Source organism: Thermobia domestica, chromosome 11 (assembly GCF_964235325.1).
Source record: "Thermobia domestica chromosome 11, izTheDome1.hap1.1, whole genome shotgun sequence".
NCBI lineage: Eukaryota > Metazoa > Arthropoda > Insecta > Zygentoma > Lepismatidae > Thermobia > Thermobia domestica.
Genome location: NC_137464.1, coordinates 59,005,657 through 59,032,037, shown reverse-complemented (window position 1 = coordinate 59,032,037; position 26,381 = coordinate 59,005,657). Strand labels below are relative to the sequence as shown.

Here is a 26,381-nt window from a genome sequence, read left to right as displayed (position 1 = left end):
CTTATTCTAGATAAGGGAGATGAAACTCATATTACGGTAGATGAATCTGATCAACTGATCAATAGAGTCTATTATATATTAGGTGATGTAGATGAAGTAGGTACATATCAGTATTACAAATCACTGCCGTGAAAACATTCTGAAATCTGAATACATGCATATTTATAATTGGTATGTTTCTAATTAGGCATCCACAAAGATCCACGTTAAAATTGTTTTATAGTAATATAATAATATAAATGACGACTTCCCCAAAACTATGAAGAAAGAATATCAATTATGTATGACGCAACAATAGTTTTTGAGCAAAATGATTATAATCTCAATAACATTATAGGAATCGTTTCAGAAATCTGACGCATGTCATACTCTTCACTTAACAGATGTAACCTTAAGATTACGGAGAAAAATATTCCAGCAATTGAATTCTTTTCTTTGTTTAGGAAACATCCTCTCTCAAAAGAAAAATTGGGACACGCGGAAATACGTAGGAACAAACCATGGTTCGAACTAGCAGAGAAGAGAAAACAGGCAAAATTACGTTGGTTGGCTACACAATCCGAACGAAATAACTACACAAAATTTCGTAGACATCAGGCGAGGAACTTCCAAAACTTAGAACAAAGAAACGCGATCTTTTGAAAGCTAAAATTTAGGAACTTGAAGATAATAGTAAAAATAAAAACATTCGGGACATCAACGGATAAAGGGATCAACGAATTTAAGAAAGGCTATCAACCTTGTTCTTGTATATGAAAGAAAGCTGATGGAACAGTTCTCACTGATAGAGATAGCATTTTAAATAGATGGAAAGATTTCTTTGACGATTTGCTTAACACGCAGCCAAAAACTAATGTGAGTGGAGAAAGGAAGATACACACCGCAGAACCATATATTCCAGATCCCAATCGAATAGAAGTAAAAATCGCTATAAAGAAATTTAAAAAACACAAATCTCGGGTGTAAACGAAATTCCGGCTGAGTTAATTTTAGCTGGAGGCGAAAAATTGTGGAACAAGATACACAAACTCATTCTCCTTATCTACAACAAGGAAAAATTGCCACAAGAGTGCGAAGAATCAATCATTGTTCCAATCCACAAGAAAGGCGACAAAACTGACTGTAATAATTATCGAGGCGTCTCTCTTCTGTTAACACCCTATAAAATCCTTTCAAACATTCTATTAGCAAGATTGACCCCATACGCAGATGAAATTTTTGGAGATTATCAGTGTGGATTTAGGCGAAAACGATCAACTATCGACCAAATATTTACCATTCGCCAAATACACGAAAACAAGCGGGAATACAGTATTCCGGTACATCAACTATTTATTGATTTTAAAAGGCTTATAACTAGGTTAGGATAGAAACATTGTACAACGTTCTTACAGAATTTGGAATACCGAAAAAGCTAATTAGATCAATTAAGGCATGTTTAAATGAATTCCAAAGCAAAGTTCGGGTAGGAAAATTTTTGGCCACGAACTTTCACGTTAAGTATGGCCTGAAACAAGAAGATGCGTTGTCGCCATTATTATTCAACTTTGTCCTGGAATACGCTATAAGGAAAATCAAAGATAGCAACCAGGGCTTAGAGCTGAACGGTGTTCACCAGGTTATGCGTACGCTGACTATGTAAATTTAGTAGGGGATGATAGGAGAAAAATAGAAAGAAATGCAGGTCTTATTAGACGCGCTTGCATGGACATGGGTTTAGAAGTAAATGCAGAGAAAACTAAATACATGGAAGTGCGTCGGGACCGTAATATCTACGGCAAATTATGTATGTGTTAAAATATTAAATAATACTTTTGATAAAGTGGATACTTTCAAATATCTAGGATCAATATTAACAGACGAAAATCATATTCACGAAGAAATTAAATGTCGACTAAAAACAGGGAATTCGTGTTATTATTCAGTTCAAAACCTCTTGTCGTCGTGAATTCTGTCGAGGGATTTGAAGCTTAAAATGTATAAAACGATAATCATACCTGTTGTTCTATATGGTTTCGAAACATGGTCGCTTACTGACTGCAGAGCATAGACTGAAAGTATTTGAGAACAAGATCCCGAGAGAAATATTCGGACCAAGAGGAACGGGAATGGGGAATGGTGGAAACTTCATAACGACGAACTACGTAAATTATACGGCTTACCAAGGTCATCAAGTCTAGGAGGCTTAGGTGGGCAGGACATGTAGCTAGGATGGAAGAAAGTAGGAACGCTTTCAAAGTGTTAGCGGTAAGAGCAATCGGAAAACGACTATTAAGAAGACCTAGGTGCAGATGGGAAGACAATATTAAGATGGATCTCACAAAAATAGGAATACAAAGTAGAAACTGGATCCAGTTGGCTAAGAATAGAAGTCAGTGGAGAGCTTTTGTGAACGCGGCATTGAACCTCCGGGTTCCATAGGCTATAGAGTTAGCTTACGAAGCATGAGTAGATGCCTAGGCCGATACTACAAATAGATTAAATGTGCATTTACTGAAAAGATGGGATCTACTGACATTGGATAGTCTATATACTCTTCGTGTGCTAGGGCCTAGGGGAGAGGAGTAGATAATATTTCATATCATGTTACGTCACGCACAGTCGCACGCCTTCATTTTCATTAAAAATGGAAAAGCCAAGAGAAACAAATTTCATTTCACTTTCTTTTGTGGCAGTCGGACACAACTCATCACAGTTATCTGCAAAAAGCACTTTTCAAATCGGATTCTTGGGAGAGCCTCCAGTTCCAATGTTGGGGAGGACATGTCTCTCCATTTCCCCGGAATTTGTGCCCGTACCTACAGCTGAGACAACTTTCCAGCATGAGGAGAGGGGCATATCCTCCTCTGGCATTTATTGCAATTTGTGCCCAAATAGTGGAAGTGGAATTAATACATATTGATGAGACTACTAAACTCACTACAGCACGAAGTTCAGTTTGAAATACTACAGAATACGATTCTTTTTTTTTTTTAATGGAAAAACCAAGAGAAATCAATTTCACCTTACATACCTTTGGGGCAGTCGGACACAAATCATGACACTTATCCGAAAAAGCACTTTTTAAATCAGATTATTGGGGGGGACAGTCCCCCCCAGGTCCAAGATTTGGGGGGACATGTCCCCCTCGTCCCCCCGGGATTTGCGCCAGTGCGTACAGCACAAAAACGTACAGGCCGACCTCGTCTGTTGACTGACAGACCGCCGACAGTTGAAGAGGGTCGTAAAGTGTAATAGACAGACATCTATCCAGACCATCACACAGGAATTCCAAAGTGCATCAGGATCCACTCCAAGTACTATGACAGTTTGGCGTGAGGTGAGAAAACTTGGATTTCATGGTCGAGTGGCTGCTCATAAGCCACACATCACGCAGGTAAATACCTCGCTTGGTGTAAGGAGCGTAAACATTGGACGACTGAACAGTGGAAAAACGTTGTGTGGAGTGACGAATCACGGTATACAATGTGGCCATCCGATGGCAGGGTGTGGGTATGGCGAATGCCCGGTAAACGTCTTCTGTCAGCACATGTAGTGCTAACAGTAAAATTCGGAGGTGATGATGTTATTGTGTGGTCGTGTTTTTCTTGGAGGGGGCTTGCACCCCTTGTTGTTTTGCGTGACACTCTCACAGCGCAGACCTACATTGATGTTTTAAGCACCTTCTTGCTTCCCACTGTTGAAGAGCAATTCGGGGATGGTGATTGCATCTTTCAACACGATCGAGCACCTGTTCATACTGCATGGCCTGTGGCGGAGTGGTTACACAACCACAACATCCCTGTGATGGACTGGCCTGCACAGAGTCCTGACTTGAATCCTATAGAACACCTTTGGGAGTTTTGGAACGCCGACTGTGCCAGGCCTCACCAACCTACATCGATACCTCTCCTCAGTTCAGTACTCCGTGAAGAATGGACTGCCATTCCCCTAGAAACCTTCCAGCACTGATTGAAAGTATGCCTGCAAGGGTGGAAGCTGTTATCATGGCTAAGGGTGGGCCAACACCATATTGAATTCCAGCAGTAACGATGGAGGACGCCACGAACTTCTAAGTCATTTTCAGCCGGGTGTCCGGATACTTTTGATCACATAGTGTATGTTTAAAATTATAGTACTTACTTAATTTCTTAATGACTGAAAATTCTGAATTTAAGGTTACTTTTATTAATAAAAATATTAAATACACACACACACTTTATATATATATATATATATATATAATGTCTGTGTGGATTTTGTAGGTATGTAGATAAAAAATATCACACAACTAGATACGTAAGCACAAAAAAGAATCCTGGCGATACAAGTAGTTAATGGAGAAATGATCGCAATAAATTTCTTTAAATTGGAAGCATTTCATATGTCAATGAAATAAAAAGAAAAGAAAAAAAAAAAAACACTGGTAGCGATCAGTCTTTGAAAAAGACGAAATTCGTGGAGTAAAGTTCTGACCCATTAAGCCCCTATTCTACAACTGTTTCAAATTCAAGAACGTTATTATTCTCCTTGTTTACCTTCATTTTTAATATTCCCGCGCAAACAACAACTTGTGTGTCTCTTCACTCCTTTAATTTTTCATACCTTTATTCTCACCATCACACAGTGGAGTATTTGCACTGAAAACCTGGCCAAAACTCTTTGCCCTGATATTGCAGTGTTAGTTTTGAATAAAAAGGTTATATTTGAGTAAGAAAAACAGTTTACGCATTATAAATACTCAATACTATAATTGAAAATGGTGATAAATAATAGATTCTTAAGAAGCTAAGTATTTGTAAAATTGGACATGTAAACATACATTATTGAATCAACATGCACTGTTATTTAATTAGAAAATGGGTGCTAGTGGAAATAATGGAATCTTTTCGCATCAAAAATAAGATTATTTATTAATATCGGCTTTCTCGGAGAGTTGTCCTATCGGTACTATTGCATGTCTTATTACAGTTGCTCCATGCACTAAGACCTTATGCAATGTCAGTGTCATGGGGTGCCATCCATAATGATCTACCTATAATTTGGCTGTTGCATACTATATTCTTCAAACCTTTTCTCATCAATGTGGTGTCCACTTGTTATTGTTTCCAGGATGACTTTCAGTCTGGTGATCAAATTTAAGTGTATTCCTGTGATTTGTGAGGCTGTTGCTGGATCAGAAAAAAAAAGTCTGGCCGTGTTTCCGTCATTGGTGCTACCAAATCCTTGTTTAGATACATCAACCAGGAGTCCTAATTCTTCCTTACATTTCACCTGGATTTCCTTTTTTCTTTCACTAACATTCTTCTTCTCTTCCGAACTTCTAGCTTGCCACTTCTTGATGTTCAGTTTGTATGGCAAATGGAGAACTGACTCGAAGAATCTAATCCTGGTGTGGAGGGTTGAAAGACCAAATTTCAAATATTCAGGGTTTACAGCACCACGTTTTTCAAGGCTATTAAAATCTTTTGACGTCAACCCACAGATATAACACCTTGCAGTTGATGTTGTTCCTGATGCCGCGTTACATACTTTTCCGTCAACCATTGTAAGTAAAAGCGTGTGTTTGATGATAGCTGGGTTGTCACCTAACTGAACTTCAGTGTTCTTTAACGCTTTTATTTGGTCTTCAACATACTTGATCTCTTCTACTGTTATGTCTGTACTTTCATGTACAAATGTATACGTATCGGTCTGCACAACCTAGTGGAAAAAGGGGTTGGATTTTGCCAAATATTTTTTTTTCTTATCCTTTACGTTTGCCATCAATTTAAGGAGAACAAACGAACTCTGGAAAATGTTTGCATCACTTTCAGTCAAATTCTGGAACTTTTGCTTAAATTGTGACTGCTGTGACCCATTACACCCCCATTTTGAGACCATTTCTAAGTTTTGTTTCTCTTCAACAGAGATATGTTCCAATACTTCCTCCAGATACTTACATAATCGGGAGGTTGTGTGGTCTAGCAATGCCTGCAGTTTAACTTCAGAGAGTGATTCGGTAACGGTAATTGAATCCTCAGGTGGATAGCACTGCTTTTTAGCCTCCTTTACCAATGAATAGCAGGGATATATCTTTTTATTTGCATCCCGTATGACTTCATACTGATGTTTGGTAAATTCTGCATCTATCAAAATGCCTAATGCCTCAGTAGGTGTATGCTTCTTTATTTCAGTATTCTCGGAACTTCCTAATACCTTTCTAAATTTAGAAGCCTTAGTTGGGGTTTCCGTGATTTATTTAAACAAATCTGCTGCATCAGGATTCCCTGCAGCCCTCAGGCACATGGAAGCAGCGAATGTTAATTCTTCAGGGGTAGTCTGCTGTCTCAACTCTTCAGTTTTCCTCCGTTTATTCCTTTCGCTGGACTCTTGAAATTCTTTTCCAGGGCGGCCTGGAACTCTAGATGAAAATGTTGGCACCTTTATACCACCCGCCAACCAATCTTCATTCTGCTGCAAAAAATCTTTCCTCCTTGTTGCGTGACTGTGACCATCTTTGTGTAAATTGGGTTTTAAAATATCGGAGAGACCGTTTCAGGGCACTTCTTTGAGCTTCGGGACATTTTGTCATTTCTGCTACTCTGTTTTTCATGTATAGTAACTTTTCTTCAATAGCTCTGATTTCGCATTCCTTAACTAACTCGGAGAGTTCTCGCCTTTTAAACACTTTCTCCATCTTCAGAATCCCAAAAATATAATAAAAAAACAATAAAAACTGAGTGTATAACGATAATAATGTTTTATACTTACTAAATATATTTTATGTGAAAGTCAATTAAAATGACGGTTAAAGGGTTTCGTTTCTGTGCATTTCTGGCTCATATGTATATATTTTGTATATAAATACGTGTGTATATATTTACAAAATCAATGTTTTACAATTCTGTTATTTATATTCACCTCTTTTACGCACGTACATACAGTATAATAATTTGATTTTTGTGTTTCAACCTCATTATGTGCAGTAATTATCACTTCGATTTACTGAAAATCTATCTGCATCATGTTACAAAAGTATATATATAAGGAAAAAGCAACTGGTTGCGGAAAATTTTATTTTTGAATCAAGTAAGTAGTATACCACTGATTCAGAATATCAATGGGATAAAGCTTGACAGAGCTTGACACAGTGTTAGAATCACTGTGGTAATAAATTTTCTGCAAGAATTTATAGTAAAACAAGTATTCTATGTTTAGACGAATAGAAAAAATAAAAGGAATAATAGTAATGCAAATATACGTACATAAATCAAAAGCTCTTACATTGCGTTACATCCAAGAAAAGTATGAAATTGATCCTTCTATATACAGTCTCACAGAAAACTATAAACTGATCAAATACGAAAAGTATGAACTTGTGAAACACACACACGCGCAGACTGATACCCAACCATAACTAGGCTTGTTACCTACCACTAGTGACTCAGGCACCGGAAGTGGTCATTGTGTGACTCACAGATATGTCCCCTTGGCGCGGGAGTGCTTTTCACACCTATGTGACGGATTTAAAATTTGCCTTTTTGGCCAGGTTTATGGCCGTAATACTCCACTGTGCGTCATGATTAAAACGATTGGTTAGAAAAACGTGATTAACTAACCAAACTCATCATCATCAAAATGCCGAATACGTACGTATTTAAGACTGTGACCGTTTCTGATTTTGAAAACGCTCTTGTTTACACTGTAAGTCATTACTTGGCAGCATGTATGTCACATCGTCATTAAGAAATCATATATGATAGCTTTTTTTTTTTTTAAGTAATAAGTAAAAACTTGTTCTAACTCTTATTGAAACATTTGGATTGCGGGCGTAGCGAGCAAGAAAATTTTTAACAAATCTATTTTCGTTTCCAATACTTTCCTTTCTTCTTGCTTCTTCGGCACCCTCTTGCTATCAGCGCCCGGGGCAACCGCCCCGCTGGCCCCCCAACTTAGCTACGACTCTGATGAGAACTATTCTAAATATAAAGCAATCTATTCTACAGTTGCTAAATGGATAAGGGATAACACAAGCACTTATATATTTAAAAATTAGTTGTATTAAAAAGATATTTTAACTTCCAAAAACTTCTTATTATGAGCAAATGTACTATCCAATGTAATGTAGCATGGTGCATTAATATCGTCACTGTTAGAACAAATGCTATGCTTCAAAGATTGTGAAAGAAAACAGGAGAGTGAATTAATTGCCGCATTTCATATTAGTAAAGTACAACAATACAATTGATATTGTTTTCATTTGGTTATGTTATATCCCAGATTAAGTGTTAATTCGTTTTCTAAATATAAAATTTTAATTATTCTAGATATTCTTTGTAACTTTTAAATAGCTTGTCAAGTCACACTTCGAAATTAAAACTTGGTTTCTTTGTACTTGGAGACGGTTGACTTTCCTTCTTTTTGTTGACCCTTTCATTAAGGACTAGATTCTACAAGAGCAGCAGATGTGCTGAGCATATATTACCCAATAGCAATGCGCGAATTAGGTTGTGTATATTTGAAGGGGGATAAAATAGTTCCTAACAGGAGATAGTTGATTGCTTTGTGAGGGACCAATGTTTCAATTTGTTGCTTTTGGAAGGGATTAAAACAAAATAGAAGGAAATTCCGCCCCGGGATTCGCACCCTGTCCTAAAGGCATGAGTGGCACGAGCTGAATGGTCGGCCTTGTTCCATGAGATATGTTACGCTACAGAGGGTAGATTTATTTATTTATTTATTCGAGAAATCTAACAAATTTAGTGAGAAAATGTATTAAACTGAATTACTGCTTTCGCAAAATCGTGGATTTAGCTTTTGTTTTTCTTTCGTTCTTTCTTTCTTTCTTTTTTTTAATCTGTCTGATTTAACTTTGTTAAAACATTCTATGGGAATTTTCACATTCCGATACTATGAAAAGAAATAAAAAGTACTCCTACATTGAATATCACTCGCTAGTCCAAATGTTTCTATTGTTTTGTTCTTTCTTTTCATTCGTTTCCTTAATAGCATAATGTTTATAGGACCTGCATTTAAAACACTGATCTGTCCTGTTCAAACAACTTGAGCAAACTGGAAAACGACCGCGTGCTGAAACAACAGGCAAAAGGAAGAGCGAAAACTGACCGCTTCTTTTTCTTCTTCTTTTACGCGCCTATTTTTACGCTAGGTGTATGGGCCAACTTACGGACCGAAATTTACGACATCATTTTACGGACCGAAAATGCGCGCTGAAAATACGCTAGTGTATGTTGGCCTTTACAGTGTTATTCGGACCGATATATTAGTCAGCCGCTTTGAAACTAATTGAGAGAACATTTCACAAAAGAAAAAAAAACTTTCATAAAGTTATTCTTTGAACAAAAATTGACAGTTTCTATTTTTTTTTCCTTCTTTCTAATATTAAGGAATATTGATTAAAAAGGGAGAAATAAGAAACAACTTGTACCTTTTCCACTGTTTTGCAGTGTAATATACGAGTGAAGTCATGCGTTTAGGGGTGTACGAGTGTATATACAATTAAATTTAGTGAACTCAACATAATTCTAGGTATTAGGATTATTTTGTATAAGTGGAGTGTGGAGTGATAAGTATTGTTGAGTTTAAATGTATTCCTAGAAAGTGAAAATTGCACCTAATGGCAACGAACATATTTCGGAAGGGCCTTGGTGGCTCGGTAGAGCATTCATCCCTGGTGAGCGAGGTCCTTGGTTTGATCCCCGCTCAAGCCAAGTGAATTTTGTGGTGGACAATCACCGTATGCGTGGGTTTTCTCGGGGTTCTTCCGTTTCCTCCCACTTTCTTCCCCCCACCATTTCATTCACTTTTCATCATCACCGTCTTCATTAGCCTAGCCGGTTTAACAGTGGAACGTAAAACTGAAAGATTTTAATTTCATTTTAACATGTTTTGGGAAGCTGCAAAAGTACTTCTTTAAATTTTGTACATGTGCTTGTATTGTAGTATTTACTGTCTTTCTAAGAGTAATAACATATATTTAGAAGCATGTGTGGAATTAAAAATAAAAGTTGTTCATTAATCCCTAGTTTCAATATAACTTTTTTCAAAACAAGCCTCATTATTTATTACTATGATTAATATTATCCTTTCTATTTATTTGTTTTGCAAATTTGTTATTAAATAGCTACCGGTAATCTGATCACACAATTTTCCAGACAGAATTTTAAGATATTCATAAGCAAGGAATCATATCTCTTCTTACACCTTCGTTGTTTAAGAGTACCAAGGATTATACGGTTGCTCTTGTCAATTGACTTAATAAAATATAAAATACGATGTACGGTATTTTAACTGAAAAAGATAGTATCCTATTAGTTGTACAACCTTCCGTTAAACAAAGTGTTAGAAACAACCAGTAAAACTAACACTGATATACAAATATTCATACTATGTCTTGCCCCCCCACTTTTAACGTTCAACCGCCGCCACTGACTGAACGTATTTGAGAATAAAATCCTGAGACGAATATTTGGACCTAAGTGAAATGGGAATGGCGGAAACTTCATAATGAGAAAATGCATACTTTATATTGTTTATCTAAAGGCTCAGGAGGGTAGGACATTTAGCTAGAATGGAAGTAAGTAGGTAATACTTTCAAAATATTAATTGTAAACCCAATCACAAAGAGACTATTAGTGAGACCTAGTCTCAGGTGGGAGGACAATATCAGTATGGATCTTGCAGAAATATAAATACAAAGTAGAAACAGTTGGTTAAGGACAAAAGTCACTGTAGAGTTTTTGTGAATTGTGGTGTTTATCCTCCGAGTTCCATAGGCCATAGAGTTAATTAGGAAGAAGGCAACGTTTATTCTTTAAAGCCAGCTAGAGGACTCAGACTAATTTTTAAAACTGAATTCAACTACTGTCTTCAAATTTCATAACAAATGGAACAGTACAATAGACAAGATTGTATCGGATAAAAAAGGTCATTAATTTATATTGTTTTGTTCAGGTTTTGCAAGATAATAATAAACACAATAAATAAAATTTATTAAATTCTTATACAAATTTACTCGAAATATTGGAATATTTATGTAAAGTATTGAGAAAATTAAAAATAGATATATCGATCAAACATGGTGCTCCAACGAGAGATAAGTAAAAGCTATGGTTCATGTCAATTGCTATTTTTAGCCTGAAACCAAAGTTAAACAGTTGATGCCGAAGATGTTTTGGGTTATGAATGTTGAATGACTTAAATTAGTTTTAAAGAATTTATAAGACGCATAGATGTCTATTGTATTATAAGGAGTAATTGAATAAGTATGAAAATAGTGAATATAAGAATATTGCGTCTTTTTTATATATTCTTACATGGTCGAACTTCTAATTATATTCAAGAATAAGGCTTCTTTTGATTACTGATTACATGACAGTGTAGCTGTTTGGTTTGAGCTACTTTGTTCCCTGAGTTACTGGGCCAGAATAGTTATCATGGTTTTGAAAACATAAAACATATTTCATTTTACGTTTTTATTTCTACGTACATCAACATTATATGTCTATTATTTATGTCGTCATCTGATATAAACATATATGAATAATTCTGTATAGTAAGGGCGAACAGTGATATCTTTCAATATTCGAGGTGTTTTGAGTGATTTTTGTGCTTCGAGATCTAGAGAACTGAATATGACAAGGAAGCCAAGGTAATTAGTCATGAGCAGAAATATTTCAAAACGGAATCGATTATTGTTAAATAAGCATATGAAGTAGAATGTGCTTTAAATGGAACATATCCACTTTTAACCGACCGATCCAATTATATCGTCCGAAAATCAATTAGAACATTATATTAATGAAGTATAGAACAGTGTTAGTAGTCTCCAAGTTTTCACGTACTTGAACCGTGTAGTTGCAGATAATGACTGGAGAACAAAACCGACGAATTCTGCTAGATGTAAGTTTACTTATATCATGCGTATTAGGCAGACCTGTTAACCTGGGAGGAATTTTAGGCGGGAAACTTCCTCGAAATATAAAATATAATAATAGCAACCGTCGGAGGATGCATAGACTATCTGTGTCTCACTCTTTCTTTCTTTCTTTCTTTCTTTCTTTCTTTCTTTCTTTCTTTCTTTCTCTCTCTCTCTCTCTCTCTCACACACACACACACATACACACGTTTAAACACAGATTGCCCTGAATTTTATCCGTTAGTTTCTACTGTGAGTGACCAATACAAAATTGTCTAATGATGGGGAACAGGTACCCACTATTATTGTAGTTCAATGTATACTTTATTTCATCCGAAAAATAAATTAGGTGAAATTTCAAAAGTATTTTAAGCGGTTGCTTCCCTCCTACTCCATTTCGACTATGCGGGAGTTTGGTATCTTCGTTGCGGGAGAGCGGGAGTGAACGTTGAAATACGGGAGACTCCCACATAATGCGGGTCTGTATCAGGTATTTTATAACAGTCTGCATATCGTGCACCATCAATTGAATAAAGAGTTGAATCAGTGCGTACGACCCAGAGACCAAAAATCGCAGTATTTCCATCAAAGAAGAGTGAAGTTAGGAGTGCGAATATTAGTATGCTCAAAAGTATCTTTAACACTCGTGAACTTACGCACTGTGGGTTACCGCCAAAGGGCCTGTCCTTTAAGTCTGGTATTATTATAAGGTTCTTATGATATGAGATTGAGATCTGTGGCTCAAAAAAACATTAACTATGACTTCATGGCAATTGGATGATCTCTTGTAACACTGCAGCTGTCACAGTGTTCAAAATATATAAATTTTTCTCTTGCAACATCATGATCACACTTACACACCTTCCTTTACTCCGGAATTATCCTTATCAAGACTTTATCTCTTCCCGAAGGTGAAGAATAATTTTTCCAGAAAGTAGAGAAAACCCGTGAAGAATCAGAATATACTTAACGCTTAGAGTTTCTAGGGGATTTTCCAAACTGTCCACATAGCACACTACGTCCCTGGGATGTCCCATTTTGATCCCAATTATTCCATTCGGTTCCCTGGATTATCGGGACAATGAGAAGACATCCCATGGATGTCCTGCATGGGACGCCCTGAAGGATTCCCATGTAGGATGTCCACGGGACGTCCCAGATGGGACAGGAGGTACGAGGAAAACCAATAGACATCAATTCGTGGTCCCGTTGAAATCCCGTATCCCGGGATATTAGCAGACATCTGGATCTCCCGTGGAAATCCTGTGGATGTCCCGGGAGCACATTCGGATAATCCCGGGATGTCCCGTCGTTCGTTACGGGCTCAGTCTCGGACATACCGTGGACGTACTTCTGCTATGTGGGTGGTAAAGAGCTGAGAGCTTTCTGTCACTGCAGAAATATACTATATTGATTAAACCTGTAATCAAATTGATTTTTGTAAGTATGCTGTTCTTTGTACCCCAAGCATTATTACCTTTTGATGCTCACTTGTAAAATGACTGATTTTACAGGTTTTCTTTTTAAATAAAATATTTACAATTTTCCTTCACAACTTTTGCCTTCCTTGAATGATCCCCTTGATTCAACTTAACATTTTGACGAGTTCCAAAATTACTTCCCGTCACATACACTGATCCACTCATTAGCAAGTACCCTTTTGTGTACACGATTCCAAATTCGGTTCCCAATGGGAGAGCGTTCAACATATTACGGTAATTCAGTGTTAAGAAAGGATGCTAAAAATAGCCAATACGCTCAATTTATCAGTAACCTGGTCCTCTTTGCTCGTTTATCAATCGCTCTTACGGGAACATTCAGTTTGAAAATCACTAGTTTAAGATGCAGTTTGCCTGTTAAAAATATTTTTTACCCTTGCTAGACAGATCTAGCTGTCCTGAAGAAAATGCGACAGTTTTCATTAGGCTTCATCTTAATGTTCTACTTTATGGTTCCAGGAAAACTTCAATTCAGATCAATTTTGTTTCAGCTTTCAAAAATTATACTAACTAAATATATACATTTATAAAACGTTCTAAGTGCAATAAAACAGGTTTATATTAAGAGAGAGAGGAAAGATATGCAATATACCAACCTGTGGGTATATTCTATAAACCGGTAGCGATAGTTTATATACATATTCTTGTCCTTTCTTCAACGGAAAAGTTGCTTTTTCATCCTCTTTTGTGAAAACGTCGTTCTTTGCATTTCTCAAATGAACTCCAGGATAGAAGAATGGAACACGAAAAATGTATGCGTATGCATGAATGATTAAGTCGTCTATTTCTTGATCTGTAAATAAATGAAACAATTTAAGGGAATATACAATAGCAACATTATACACAAAGAGGGAAAAAAGGAAAAAAAAAAAAGAAAACGGAAAGCTCATGAATTACAACAAACAGTTTTTCTGATTGGTAACATTAAATAGATACATTGGGACTACCTTCTATCGTGATATATTGGGTGATGGTAAGTAGTACACAAAGCGATACAATACAGATTTGTATATGTAATAAAGGTCAGGGCCGTATTGCAACCCAGGGGCCCACCGGCAAAATACTTTATATTCGGCCCACTCACATATACGTACTGCCTCTCTCCCCGGACATTAAAAGGAGTCCGAGAGTGTCACATAATTTTTTAAATTCAATAATTTCTCTCCTGACACTGATTGATCTGACGTAATGCCCAATCCTCCATTCTTTTCTTGCAACTGTACAATTATCAGCACAAGCTCCATTACTTCATATCTCCCCCTAATATAACAATGGTGCACCTGTTCTATGAACCTTTCATGGGCGCCCTTGGTACATATACAAATACATATATAAAGCATCAGAAGTAGTTTATAGCTTATACATATGCAACGTAGCTAGGGAGGTGGGCGAGCAAGGCCATGGCCCCGGGCGCATATATAAGAGAGTGTCGAACGAGCAAAAAGAAAGAATAAGTGTTGGAAATGAATAAATGACGCCGCACCCCGAAAAAGTATTGGCGCTCTATTAAATCAATATTGTGGGATTGCAAAGGAACAGATTTGTTTTCAAAAATACTTCATTGCTTCGCTCGCACCCCAAACGTTTCAATAAGAGTCATAACTAGCTTTTACTTATTAGGCCTTCTATACACTATAGGATAGATCCTAGAAAATCTCTTACGATTTTTCCCAGAGTCAAGATCTCAACGTGTATGGCATCAGATCGCAAGTCATTTCCTGTATTCTGAACGATCCCACGAGATTTCTCTTGTTTAGATCACACTCTATTTCGGAAAGAAAATTCGTAAGATTTCGATTTAAGTGACACCAGATGACAAAAAGTGAAAACAGACAACTGATGCGGTATGATTTTCTAATTATCTTCTGATCGAGCAGTTTTACTTTTAGTACACCACTCGAAATAATTGTTGAAAAAATGTAATTTGTGACTAATTTCCTTATTATTTCCTAAATGATTTGCGCTGAACGAAATGAAAATATCTCATATGGCGTAGATAAAATTCAAGGGGACCATCAAAAACAATTATCTATTGAAAAACTACAATTCTTTTACGCTTTGCCTATAAATACGGTGTCCGGATGTATATTATGAAAACTATAGTGCAAAAACACACACAAACCTGTGGTAGGTGGCCACTGAAAAGCAGGAATGCTATCTAACCGTGTTAGGTAGGGTGAAGTAGGGGCACAAGTGTTAGTGAGGGGGTGTGTCCGAAGGAAGCAGGCGCAAAAGCAAAAGTAGTGAAAACGAGTGGGTTTTGGCAATGATACGAGTTTGAATAGAACTTGTCATGGTATAATGCTAGTACCGTTCCACTTGTAGACATAAATTACAGCTTTTGTAAACTGTGCAGAAATACAGCGGTGGTGGAAAATAGTATCACCAATCATCTTTCATGTGCACTCACTTAGGTAAATGTTTCGCAGAAGGGGTCCAGGAGAACGTAAAAAATATAACATTTACAGGAGAAATGGAATATGCAATTACTTAGACCTAACATAACCAAATCTAACCGAATGAAGATAAACTAACCTAATATTAATAGAAAAAAAGCAAACTTCTATCATTTTTTGAAAATCATGCTGGACCCCTATAATAATATAATCTAAATAACATAACCGGGACTAACCTAAACTAATGTGAACAGAAACCACGTAAATTATAACATTTCTTAGAAAATATAGTTGGAACCTTCCCGTAAACATTGTCCCTCATTTATTTTTCATCCGTAGTAAAACACTTATAATGATTTTACACTAGTAAACATGCACTTGTAAACGTAAAATGTAGGCGAATTAGTCTGAATTTAATTCTATTGCTTGCAGAAACTTGTTCTTTATAAATATGTCCTTTCATGCAAAGTATTGAATTTTACCTACAAATCTTCTAAAATGTGGTACGCGAAAAGTACACCAGCAACCTTCTGATTTTTTTGCTTTTTTAGAGGTATCCAAATTAACAATATAACGCCTGGTATTAATATTAGTAGGGTGTGCAGTGTAGTTAGCATAGGAACTCATCAATCTTGTACTTTTATTAAGTAGAATTATTTCATAATATTGAAAAACGTCTTTTGGTCAGACAGAAAAAACTCCTCACGTGTATGGCACAAAACGGTAGGTTTTCCTACAAGATATGTCATAACATTTTCCCGAAGATAAATCGTAAGATATTTCCTAGGATTTATCTCGTAGGGTACAGCACGCCTTACTGAAATAAAGTTATTACGTATGATTAGTTAATGACGATGTGATATAGGAGGCGGCAAGCTGCTCTTTGCGCAAGAATATTAAAAATGAAAGTAAACAAAGGGAATAATAACACTTTCAGACTTGAAGGAGCTGTAGAATAGGGATTTAAGGGGCCAGAACTTAATCTAATGAAGTTCGTCTTTTTCAAAGACTGATCACTACCAGTGATCATTTTTTATTTCATTGACGTGAAATGCTTCCAATTTGAAGGCATTTATTGGAATAATTTCATCAACTAGCCTACTTCAATCGCTAGGATATATTTTTCGTACATACGTATCAAGTTGTGTGATATTTTTTACACTATCTACATACATACAATCATTATATATATATATATATATATATATATATATATATATATATATATATATATAGTGTGTATGTGTATTAGTGTATTTGCAATATATTAATAATAAGTAGTCTTAAATTCAGAACTTCCAATCATTAAGAAATTAAGTAATAACTATAATTTCAATACAAGCATTTAACCTATACTTTATCTCCATTAGTAAGTATTGAAAAGTTCGAAAAGAAGGCTCCTTCTGAATAGTTTTGTAAAGGCCTGGAAAAAACCGGAAATTTTGGGTAAAATGCCAATTTTTTACCGTTTTTTCCAGAGCTCGAAGAAAAAGGAAATGTTGGGAAAAATTGAAATTTTCGAGTATTTTACTACATTATGCTTTTGAAAAGAAAACTATTTTATAAATACTAGTTTACAGTTAAGATTATTGAGTAGTTATGTTTCTTGTATTAAAATAGGGAAATTTTGTGGCAACAAATATTTGCACCACTCCTTTAAAGTTAGCATCATGATAGAATGAAGTCATGGCTACAAAAGATACTAAAATATAATCCTAAGTAGATTAATTAATATAGACGCATTTAAATTATCTTAAGTAATATTATTAAGTTACCGTTTTATGCCAAAGAAGTGTTAAAATAACAGGACCAGAATCATGTTAGTCAATTCCAGTAGGTTGAAATTGAATATATATTTTACAGAAATACGTATCTTCCTTGTGCTGTGTAAAATTTCCGAAAATTTTGAACCCATTGAAAAAAAATCTTTTGTTCGGAAATATTGGCAAAAACCCGGAAAATATAAATTAAAAACTATTTCTTCGCCCGATGCTAATCTTACGTGTCTGCAGCATATATACAACGTATTTCGCTAGTAGGATAAAAACTTAAAGCAACAGCTTTTAATTTTATTTTTTAGTTTTCTGATTTGTGGTTTAAACAATTTTTAGTTTATTATTTGTATATTATTTGAACAATTCTTTTTAAAAAACGAGATTATCTTATTTACATATACACAATGCACCTCACAAGTGCGTAAATTTGAACAGTGACAAATATATTAAAGATTTTAACATGCGAAACTTTCCGTTCGTTATTATTAAAGACTACCAGAATAACCGTTTTCGCACGGGGAGAATACGTTTCATCTTGAGTATAAAGAGCACCAAAACTGTTACCAATGAACTTAGGGACCCCAAAAGCTATGAATTCGATACTAGTATCAGTCATTTTCGATCACCATATATATATATATATATATATATATATATATATATATATATATATATATATATATATATATATATATATATATATATATATATCGGGTGTTGCAAAATAAGTGTTACAACTCTTGGGAGGTGACTCCTGCCACTGAGACAAGAAAAAAAGTTCTCTTCAACTTTCGGCTATCGGACATAGTTTCAGATCTACAAGGTGCCGAAAGCGTGGGAAAATGACTTTCGGACGCCAATAGTTCAGAAACTATCCAACATAAAGAGCGCGGGTAAAAAATTCACTGAAGAAGTCATACCTGCTATATTGAATTTTGCATGTTTCATAATCCTACCGTGCACGCGCAAGGGATTCCCCAAAGGAACATAAGGAGTCCCGGGTAATCTGCCAAATGAAACTTGGTCTAAATGAATATGAATTCATAGGCTTTCTACCAGATAACAATAATTCGTTTGTATTAAGTCGATATCTGGAACAAATACAAAATGGCGGATATCTTCATGCCCGTTGTGTGTGGTTGCATAATCGCCAGGTACGGATGCTGGCCAACAGTGATGTTCTGAGTATTAATTGTAGCGAATTTGTACTCAAATGCTCTAGAAAGACATCTGGAGTGTCGGTAGAGCATAACAGATGAAGCAGGGTGATTTACATGTGTGGAAACACTTAACGAAAAATGCCCAGAAATGCACTCATACTCAGTAAACATGAGTTCCAAGCGACCGAAATGTAAGGATTAGCGTCAAGAACATGAAAGCCATTGCCAATTCACCAATAATATTCCTTCAAACCGATGCAATATGATGTGCACGGTTGCATACCAATAAGGATGCAACAACTGAGGCCAAGTTCAAATTGTACAATTGGACTCACAAAGAAACTGGATAAACTAAAGGAATGTCACTAGTGGGATCGCATGATCGATATTGAAATGTGGCTAATGTGTGCGTTGATATTAACATGTAGCTAATGGATAAATGTCAACATGTCGCACTACTGCTGGGACACCGTCTCACATGCGAAAACTAGGAAAATAACGTTGTACATTCTGCTATTACATCTGGTGCACCTTTTGGTAGAACGTAACTAAAACACGATTGTATCAATGTCCCTCTTTGTTTGGGATATTGTCCCACAGTCGACAAATATGAAAAGTCGACACACTCTTATTGCATGGTTCAAATTCTGATAGAGCGTAAAAATAACAAACTTGTATCATGTCCCACGTCTTCTGAGACATATGACGTACTCTAAATATAGGAAAATACCTTCAGAAATTCGTATCTTACACACAGTGTACATGCCAAGACAAAGACGAAAATGAACCGATTTGGCACATTTAACACTACAGCTGGAACACCATACATATGGAAAATAAAACGACATGAGAAATAGAAAGAAACGTCTTAAAGCTCTGATTGTTTACAACTGTGCAGTAAAAGTAACAAAATGAAACACACAAGTATGTCGGGAGGCTGTACAAGAGTGCTTGCCAAACAACGTGGGTACTCCTCAAAGAAATGAATACAGAGAAAGTGAGGCTCCTTCGAACCTCAGGGCTAGAGCGCTTGCTTTTGCTCGCGTGGTCGCAGTTTCCAATCCTACTGGGAGCCCACGGCCTCAGATTCAAGACCCAAGTAGTTATTTTCCTATTTTTCGCACGTGGGACGATGTCCCAGCAGTAGTGGGACATGTTGACATTTGTTCATTAGCTACATGATGATATCAACACACACATTGGCCGCATTTCAATATCGATCATGCGATCCCACTAGTGGCATTCATTTAGTTTACCCAGTTTCTTTGTGAATCCAATTGTACAATTTGAACTTGGCCTCAGTTGTTGCATCCTTATTGGTATACAACCGTGCACATCATATTGCATCGGTTTGAAGGAATATTATTGGTGAAGGAATATTATTGGAAATTAATACTCAGAACATCACTGTTGGCCAGCATCCGTACCTGGCGATTATGCAACCACACACAACGGCATGAAGATGTCCGCCATTTTGTATTTGTTCCAGATATCGACTTAATACAAACGAATTATTGTTATCTGGTAGAAAGCCTATGAATTCATATCCATTTAGACCAAGTTTCATTTGGCAGATTATCCGGGACTCCCTATGTTCCTTTGGGGAATCCCTTGCGCGTGCACGGTAGGATTATGAAACATGCAAAATTCAATATAGCAGGTATGACTTCTTCAGTGAATTTTTTACCCGCGCTCTTTATGTTGGATAGTTTCTGAACTATTGGCGTCCGAAAGTCATTTTCCCACGCTTTCGGCACCTTGTAGATCTGAAACTATGTCCGATAGCCGAAAGTTGAAGAGAACTTTTTTTCTTGTCTCAGTGGCAGGAGTCACCTCCCAAGAGTTGTAACACTTATTTTGCAACACCCGATATATATATATATATATATATATATATATATATATATATATATATATATATATATATATATATATCCGCTCCCCTTCCGCTAGTTGCACTGCTGAATTTGAATTTAATCTTCTTCGAAAATGTCAGTGTCCAAGTTGAACCTTCAAAGTGAAATGATAAAAACTATCCCAGGGTCGGACCTCATCTATGTTGAAACTTTTTATCGAGATCAGTCTAATAGTTCAAAAGCTGTTAAGTTACAAATATAATCACTTTCATTTTATATATGTAGATAATTTGTTGCACTAGAAAACAAGTATTTGTTGACATACAAAATTTTCAACATAAAGTTTATATTAAAGTCTGCATTTGATTATTAAATAATATTAATTATTTAATATATGTCTTAGTGCATAAGTATTAGTGAAATTTGCCTATTGCTCTTTCTTTTAAGAAGTAATTTGGTTAAAATTAACAAAATTTCACCAGATCAAAGAGCACATTAAGAAGTCAGATTCATTCAAGAGCCCTTTGCAACAGAAACGCATCATGGTGGTAGATGCGCATTCAATTGTGAAAGTTCTGTATTTAATGCACAAGCAGGAGTAAACGACTAAAAGACACATAAAGTAAATGAGTGCAGACTATTAATTTTCAAGAATAATTACAACCGTTTTACTTTCGAATGCTTGTTTTTTAAATATTCACAATATTGAAATTTCTCAACTTATATTTTTCACGCGTTCGAAAAAAAAAAACGGTTCCATTACTAGTAAAACTAACCTAATACAAAGATTTTTGTTATTTTCCCAATTTTTCCGGAAAGAAACCGGAAAAAACGTTTTTTTACCTTATGATTTTCATTAACTCTGATGTTGTCAAGCCACATGCAAATCTGTTAATGGCGCACTACCCACCATCTTCTCTTACAAAGATAATTTTAGTCCATTTTCTACTAGGTCATAATAATGACATTACAAGTAAATGTGATTTTACTTTGTTTCTTGACATCTCCAACCATTTTAGAAACAGAAGCCCATTTCCTCTCAACCTCCTACGCAAAAGACGGGTCGGATGACTCACGTGTTATATCAGAAACCATCAAGAAACCATCACCATTTCTTTTTCTTTTTACTTAAAGGTAATCTTTATTTTCATTTCTATTTCAACACAACAGAAGTACGATAGACCTAATAATAGTGTTCATCTATGTTCTGTAACATTACCGTTACACAAGTCGAAGTTATCGCCATTTGATTTTGCCGAAATGGCATTGTTATGTAAAGTACACGTTCTTATAATAGGCGATATATCTAATGTATTAGTACGTTGTTTCGTTAGATGAAAAGTTACTATATTATACCCTTATGTACGGACGGACGGCAGGGCAGCAATTTAACGAACCAATTTTGGTACCACAGAACAACCAGGTTTTCTCATTACGAAGCCACTGGTGATAGAAGGAACTGAAACTATTCGTTTTTGACTGCCAGCCTAATCTGTGCATTTGGTTCAGTGCGCATCGCTCTGTTTCTGGTTATTCAATATAAGTAGACGCGTCCATACTGTTTACTCAGTTTAGTCTTTTATTTTTAAAATGCTTACATGTAATTGAATATGACCAATTAAAAGGCACAAATCTTCTTGAGCCGTGAAAGACCTAAGTACCTAGGGAGGAGCAGTTCGAATAATAAGATTCTCGAACGTACACCTTACTTAAACACAGTCTTTTCTTGAAAACAGCGTGAAACGGTCTCATCGAATCTTATCACCCATGTTCAATCATTTGCCCTCCATTTTGCATGATCTTGGCACAGTTATTTCCGCGTTTTGCGATGACCAGCTGTATAGAAATAAAATCCCAACAGCAAATATAACGTAAGACTATGACTGTTGGAATAGGCTATTCCAGAAGCAGAATCCGCTCCGCAGTTCCTTTTTACTGTGTATATTGTACAATCCTTACTGGAAATTATCTACAATGTTTAGTGACCTCTGTCATTAAGGATTCTCTTCCACCTACTACATGTATTACACTTTGCCAATATTGTTTGGCATGAGTTCTGAAGGCAGTCATAAACATAGCCAATGTTGCTCGTTGTACGTTTAACTTGCTGCTTACGTTACGTACATTTGTGCCAGCTAATTGCTCATAAACCATTTTGACTGTTTCAAACTCAAAGAGATGTCGCATTTTGCATCACCAACGTTCTGGTTCAACACATGCCTGTGTTATACCACCTGGCGTACGACATATGATCCCTGAAACACCACTAACAAAGAAAGCTGCTACACCACACATCCTCAGCGTACCACCTCACATTGCTTGTAATGGAAACTACATGTATTTCAATATATTTTATGTATATGTATTGACAGTTATAATCTGGTGTTTAGTAGAGATAAAATATTATACGTGTTATACTGAAAATATGTTAGACACATAGAATTGAAAATTTGCAACCATACACAAAATGAAGCTTTTTTAATTCTTATATTCTGACTAGAAAAACGAACTCATTTCAACACGTTGTGGCTTTCTCTTTCGAGATTTATAGCATTTTATTATGTTATAAAAGTTTAAGTTTAAGGATTAACATTTCGCTAGTAATCCACTATCATATAGGACTATTGAGAACATACCATATTTGAACTAAAGAATTCGAAAATTCAATATAGAAAATTATATAACTAGGGATATAGAACTTACGGTATAGAACGTTTTGGCCTAAGGACGTTACAATGCAACAATGTTTGCGTTCTTACTGATGATAATGTCATTACAAAACTCCTTCGATGCGAGCGGTCTCGGGTTCGATTCCCGGTGGCGGCACTAGGTCCTACAAATGTAAAACGCTTTTTCAGGCCAGCCACCTGAATAAGGTTTTCCTGGGTTTTCCTCATTATTACCAGGCAAGTACCGGGATGGTACCTAACTTATAAGTCCCAGGCCATTTCCTTCCTTTCCTTTCCGCGGAAAGTGTGCTCGCAGAGAGACGTCATCCCTCATACGTGACGGGCTAAATGGCCTTAGATGCCAAGAGCTCATAAATCTAAATCCTTAAAAATAAATAAATAAATAAAAAAATAAAACTCTTTCGAGATGTATATCTCCAATGAAAAGGCCATACACTGTTTTAATTTTTGCTAATCTTTTTAAAAACATTTTCATATATTTACCTTTTCCACGTCTTAAATTCTGGCATCAAAGAAAACTAAAATATTTCCATGTTATGAGATACTTACTGGTTCTAAATGTAATCCAGAATCTTCCTGTGGTATTTTTCTTTAATCTACAAGGCGTGCGATCACAGTTTTCGATATCAATTTTTATAAGCTCACCTACCATTTTTTCTGCAACAGAAGAAAATTGTATTACGTTAAACAAGGTTCTTACTGAAAGTTGAGGTGCACTCGTTAGTCACCGCGGCAGATAATATGCGAACTGCACACAGGAAAGAAAACGCAGCTGATAGAAGCATGCAAGATAAAACAGTATTTCATCTTGTTACTAGACCATCATTGAAATGTACAACAGTAGTAGGGACTCGCGTATATCTATAAAGTGGGATCCGAATCATTGTAATCCGTTCGCGTTTTTCATGACTCTCTTTTCGCAAATCGAACCCAAGAGCCTGTTCAACAAAGACTCGTGCTAGCCACTAGACTAACACGAAGGATTAACACACTAAGAGCCTTAGACATTTTCATTAGATTTAAAAAAACACATATGTACAGCCTAGTTACTGATGATCTACTGATAATTCATTACATAGCCACACATTTTTTTTAACAAAAAAAAAAAAAAAAAGAAAAAGATGTGCAGCGGACCTCACGGTATAAATAGGATGTATTTTGTTACCCATTGATACCCCAGGATGATTGACGTGTCATTCTTTTATGCTCGAAAAACTTGAGCGATTTTGGAAGGGAGGATACAGCAACACAACCATACAAAATAAATAAATAAATAAATAAATAAATTTGGAACGGAGGGCATACGTTTTTCGCCCATAAAAGATTGACGTCCACCCATAAAAAGTTTTTTAAAAAAGTGTAATGGTCAATCGTCCTGAGATTCCGAAATTTGGATTCTGAGCTATAAAATATATCGAATCCATACTCTGTGGTTCGCTGCTCAGAACTTTTGTTTCTTTGTATGGCTGTGTTAGCCCTACATGTATCTTCCCTATCCATAATCGCTCAAATTTTTATCCCATAAAACAATGACAGGGTCAATCGTCCTGGGATTTAGAAACTTAGATTCCGTGTAAGAAAATATATCGAATCCATACCCTGGGGTCAATTGCACAGAACTTTATTTATTTATTTATTTATTTTGTGTGGGTATGATTATCAAAGCAAACATTGACAGTGTACGTAGATTCATAAATACTAGTTTGTGGGGCATTACATAAGAATTAAAAAGGACATCCTGTCCATAGCCATACTAAAGTTAATCTCTTCAATCTTACCTATGGTAAATGGTGTAATGTTAGCCCATATAATATATTATTTCAAAATTGTATTGAGAAATATGTCATTTTCAGGAACATCGTCTGTAATAAATCTTTTATTTTATAAAATACCATCCATATCTACTTTTGATTTCCCCTTCGGAAGAATACAAACAAAATCAAAATTTCTTGTACAGTGAAAGTATAGAAAGATTTTTCTAAACCATAATACCATTTAGATAATATAATCCTCTGTAAGGGTCTTTTCGAATGGCAGAATACGAATTGCTCATTCATTGTGGGAATTTGGGAAATTCAGTCACGAAAGTAAGTTCAATTTTGATATAGTAAATAGGGCTGAGGTATTAACAGAGAAAAAAATGTGTTTTGTGAATAGTTAGGTGTAACTAGATGTTTTATATATTAAGGTACATAAAATACGATAAAAGAAATTTGTGAAAAGATTTAGGTCTAAACTGTGTTATCTTGCTCCTTTATAAAGGTTTACGTTAAATACAAGAATATCTTGTATGCACGTTTACGAACTACTTTAAAATTAAATAGACAAAAAATTGGTGGATGCAAACTAAGCACATGATTTTACACGTTCTTGTAGTACGTGTATTTGAGAAACACAATAATAACTTTAAGAAAGTCTTAAGATGGCATTATAGAAATTTGAAGAATTTAACTCGATATATGATTAGAAAGATTTTATATTTTTATGATTTCAGCTTGGCTAAACTTAGATTAAATTAAGTTAGCTTATCTTTGCTTGAACTTCAACTGTTTTGCACTTCAACAGAGTCCGTAAGTTAAATTAAATAAAACTCTACTTAACTTCTGAGTTACACTTTGGGATTTTCTGTTTTACTATGTGTATACAAAAGCATTGAATCATTGGTTGAAAAAGCTACTTATTGAATTAGAAATCCGAAACACGAATCCCCTTTAAGGTAGGCTCTTTGCTAATGATGCTTTGACACACTTTTCTCAGCGCTCCCGCTATCGCTGCAAACTTTTCAAGAACATAGTTTTTGAAATGGTGAGAACCTCTGTTGTCGTATTTCGCATGATGTTTTCTCTTGACTCAAATCGGGTCCCTTTTAGCAGCATTTTCAGATTCGGAAATAACCAAAAGTCACGCGGAGCCCTGTCGATTTAATAGGGAGCCTGACGGCACACAGACATATGTTTGGCGACAAAAATCTGAATCAAACTTCCCACACACTCTCCTCATGCCAAAATTCTTATTCAAAATTGAATAGTTTCCGCTTGGCTATCACCAAGCTTTTGGAAAATTTGATGTGACATCGCTGCTCAAGGTTTTCTGTCATTGTGCAAAG

General features: G+C 35.8%; 1 protein-coding gene across 1 annotated transcript in view; it reads right to left on the bottom strand.

The window, feature by feature from the left end:
- The window catches only part of LOC145663578 (NPC intracellular cholesterol transporter 2 homolog a-like), a 45,657-nt gene that overhangs the window by 17,053 nt on the left and 2,223 nt on the right, over nucleotides 1-26,381 (bottom strand). Inside the window, exons 2-3 of the mRNA XM_081729692.1 lie at nucleotides 23,825-23,932; nucleotides 13,995-14,191 (exon numbers count right to left, since the gene is read on the bottom strand). Coding sequence (XP_081585818.1) covers nucleotides 13,995-14,191; nucleotides 23,825-23,932 — 305 coding nt within the window. The remainder of the gene's footprint in view (nucleotides 1-13,994; nucleotides 14,192-23,824; nucleotides 23,933-26,381) is intronic.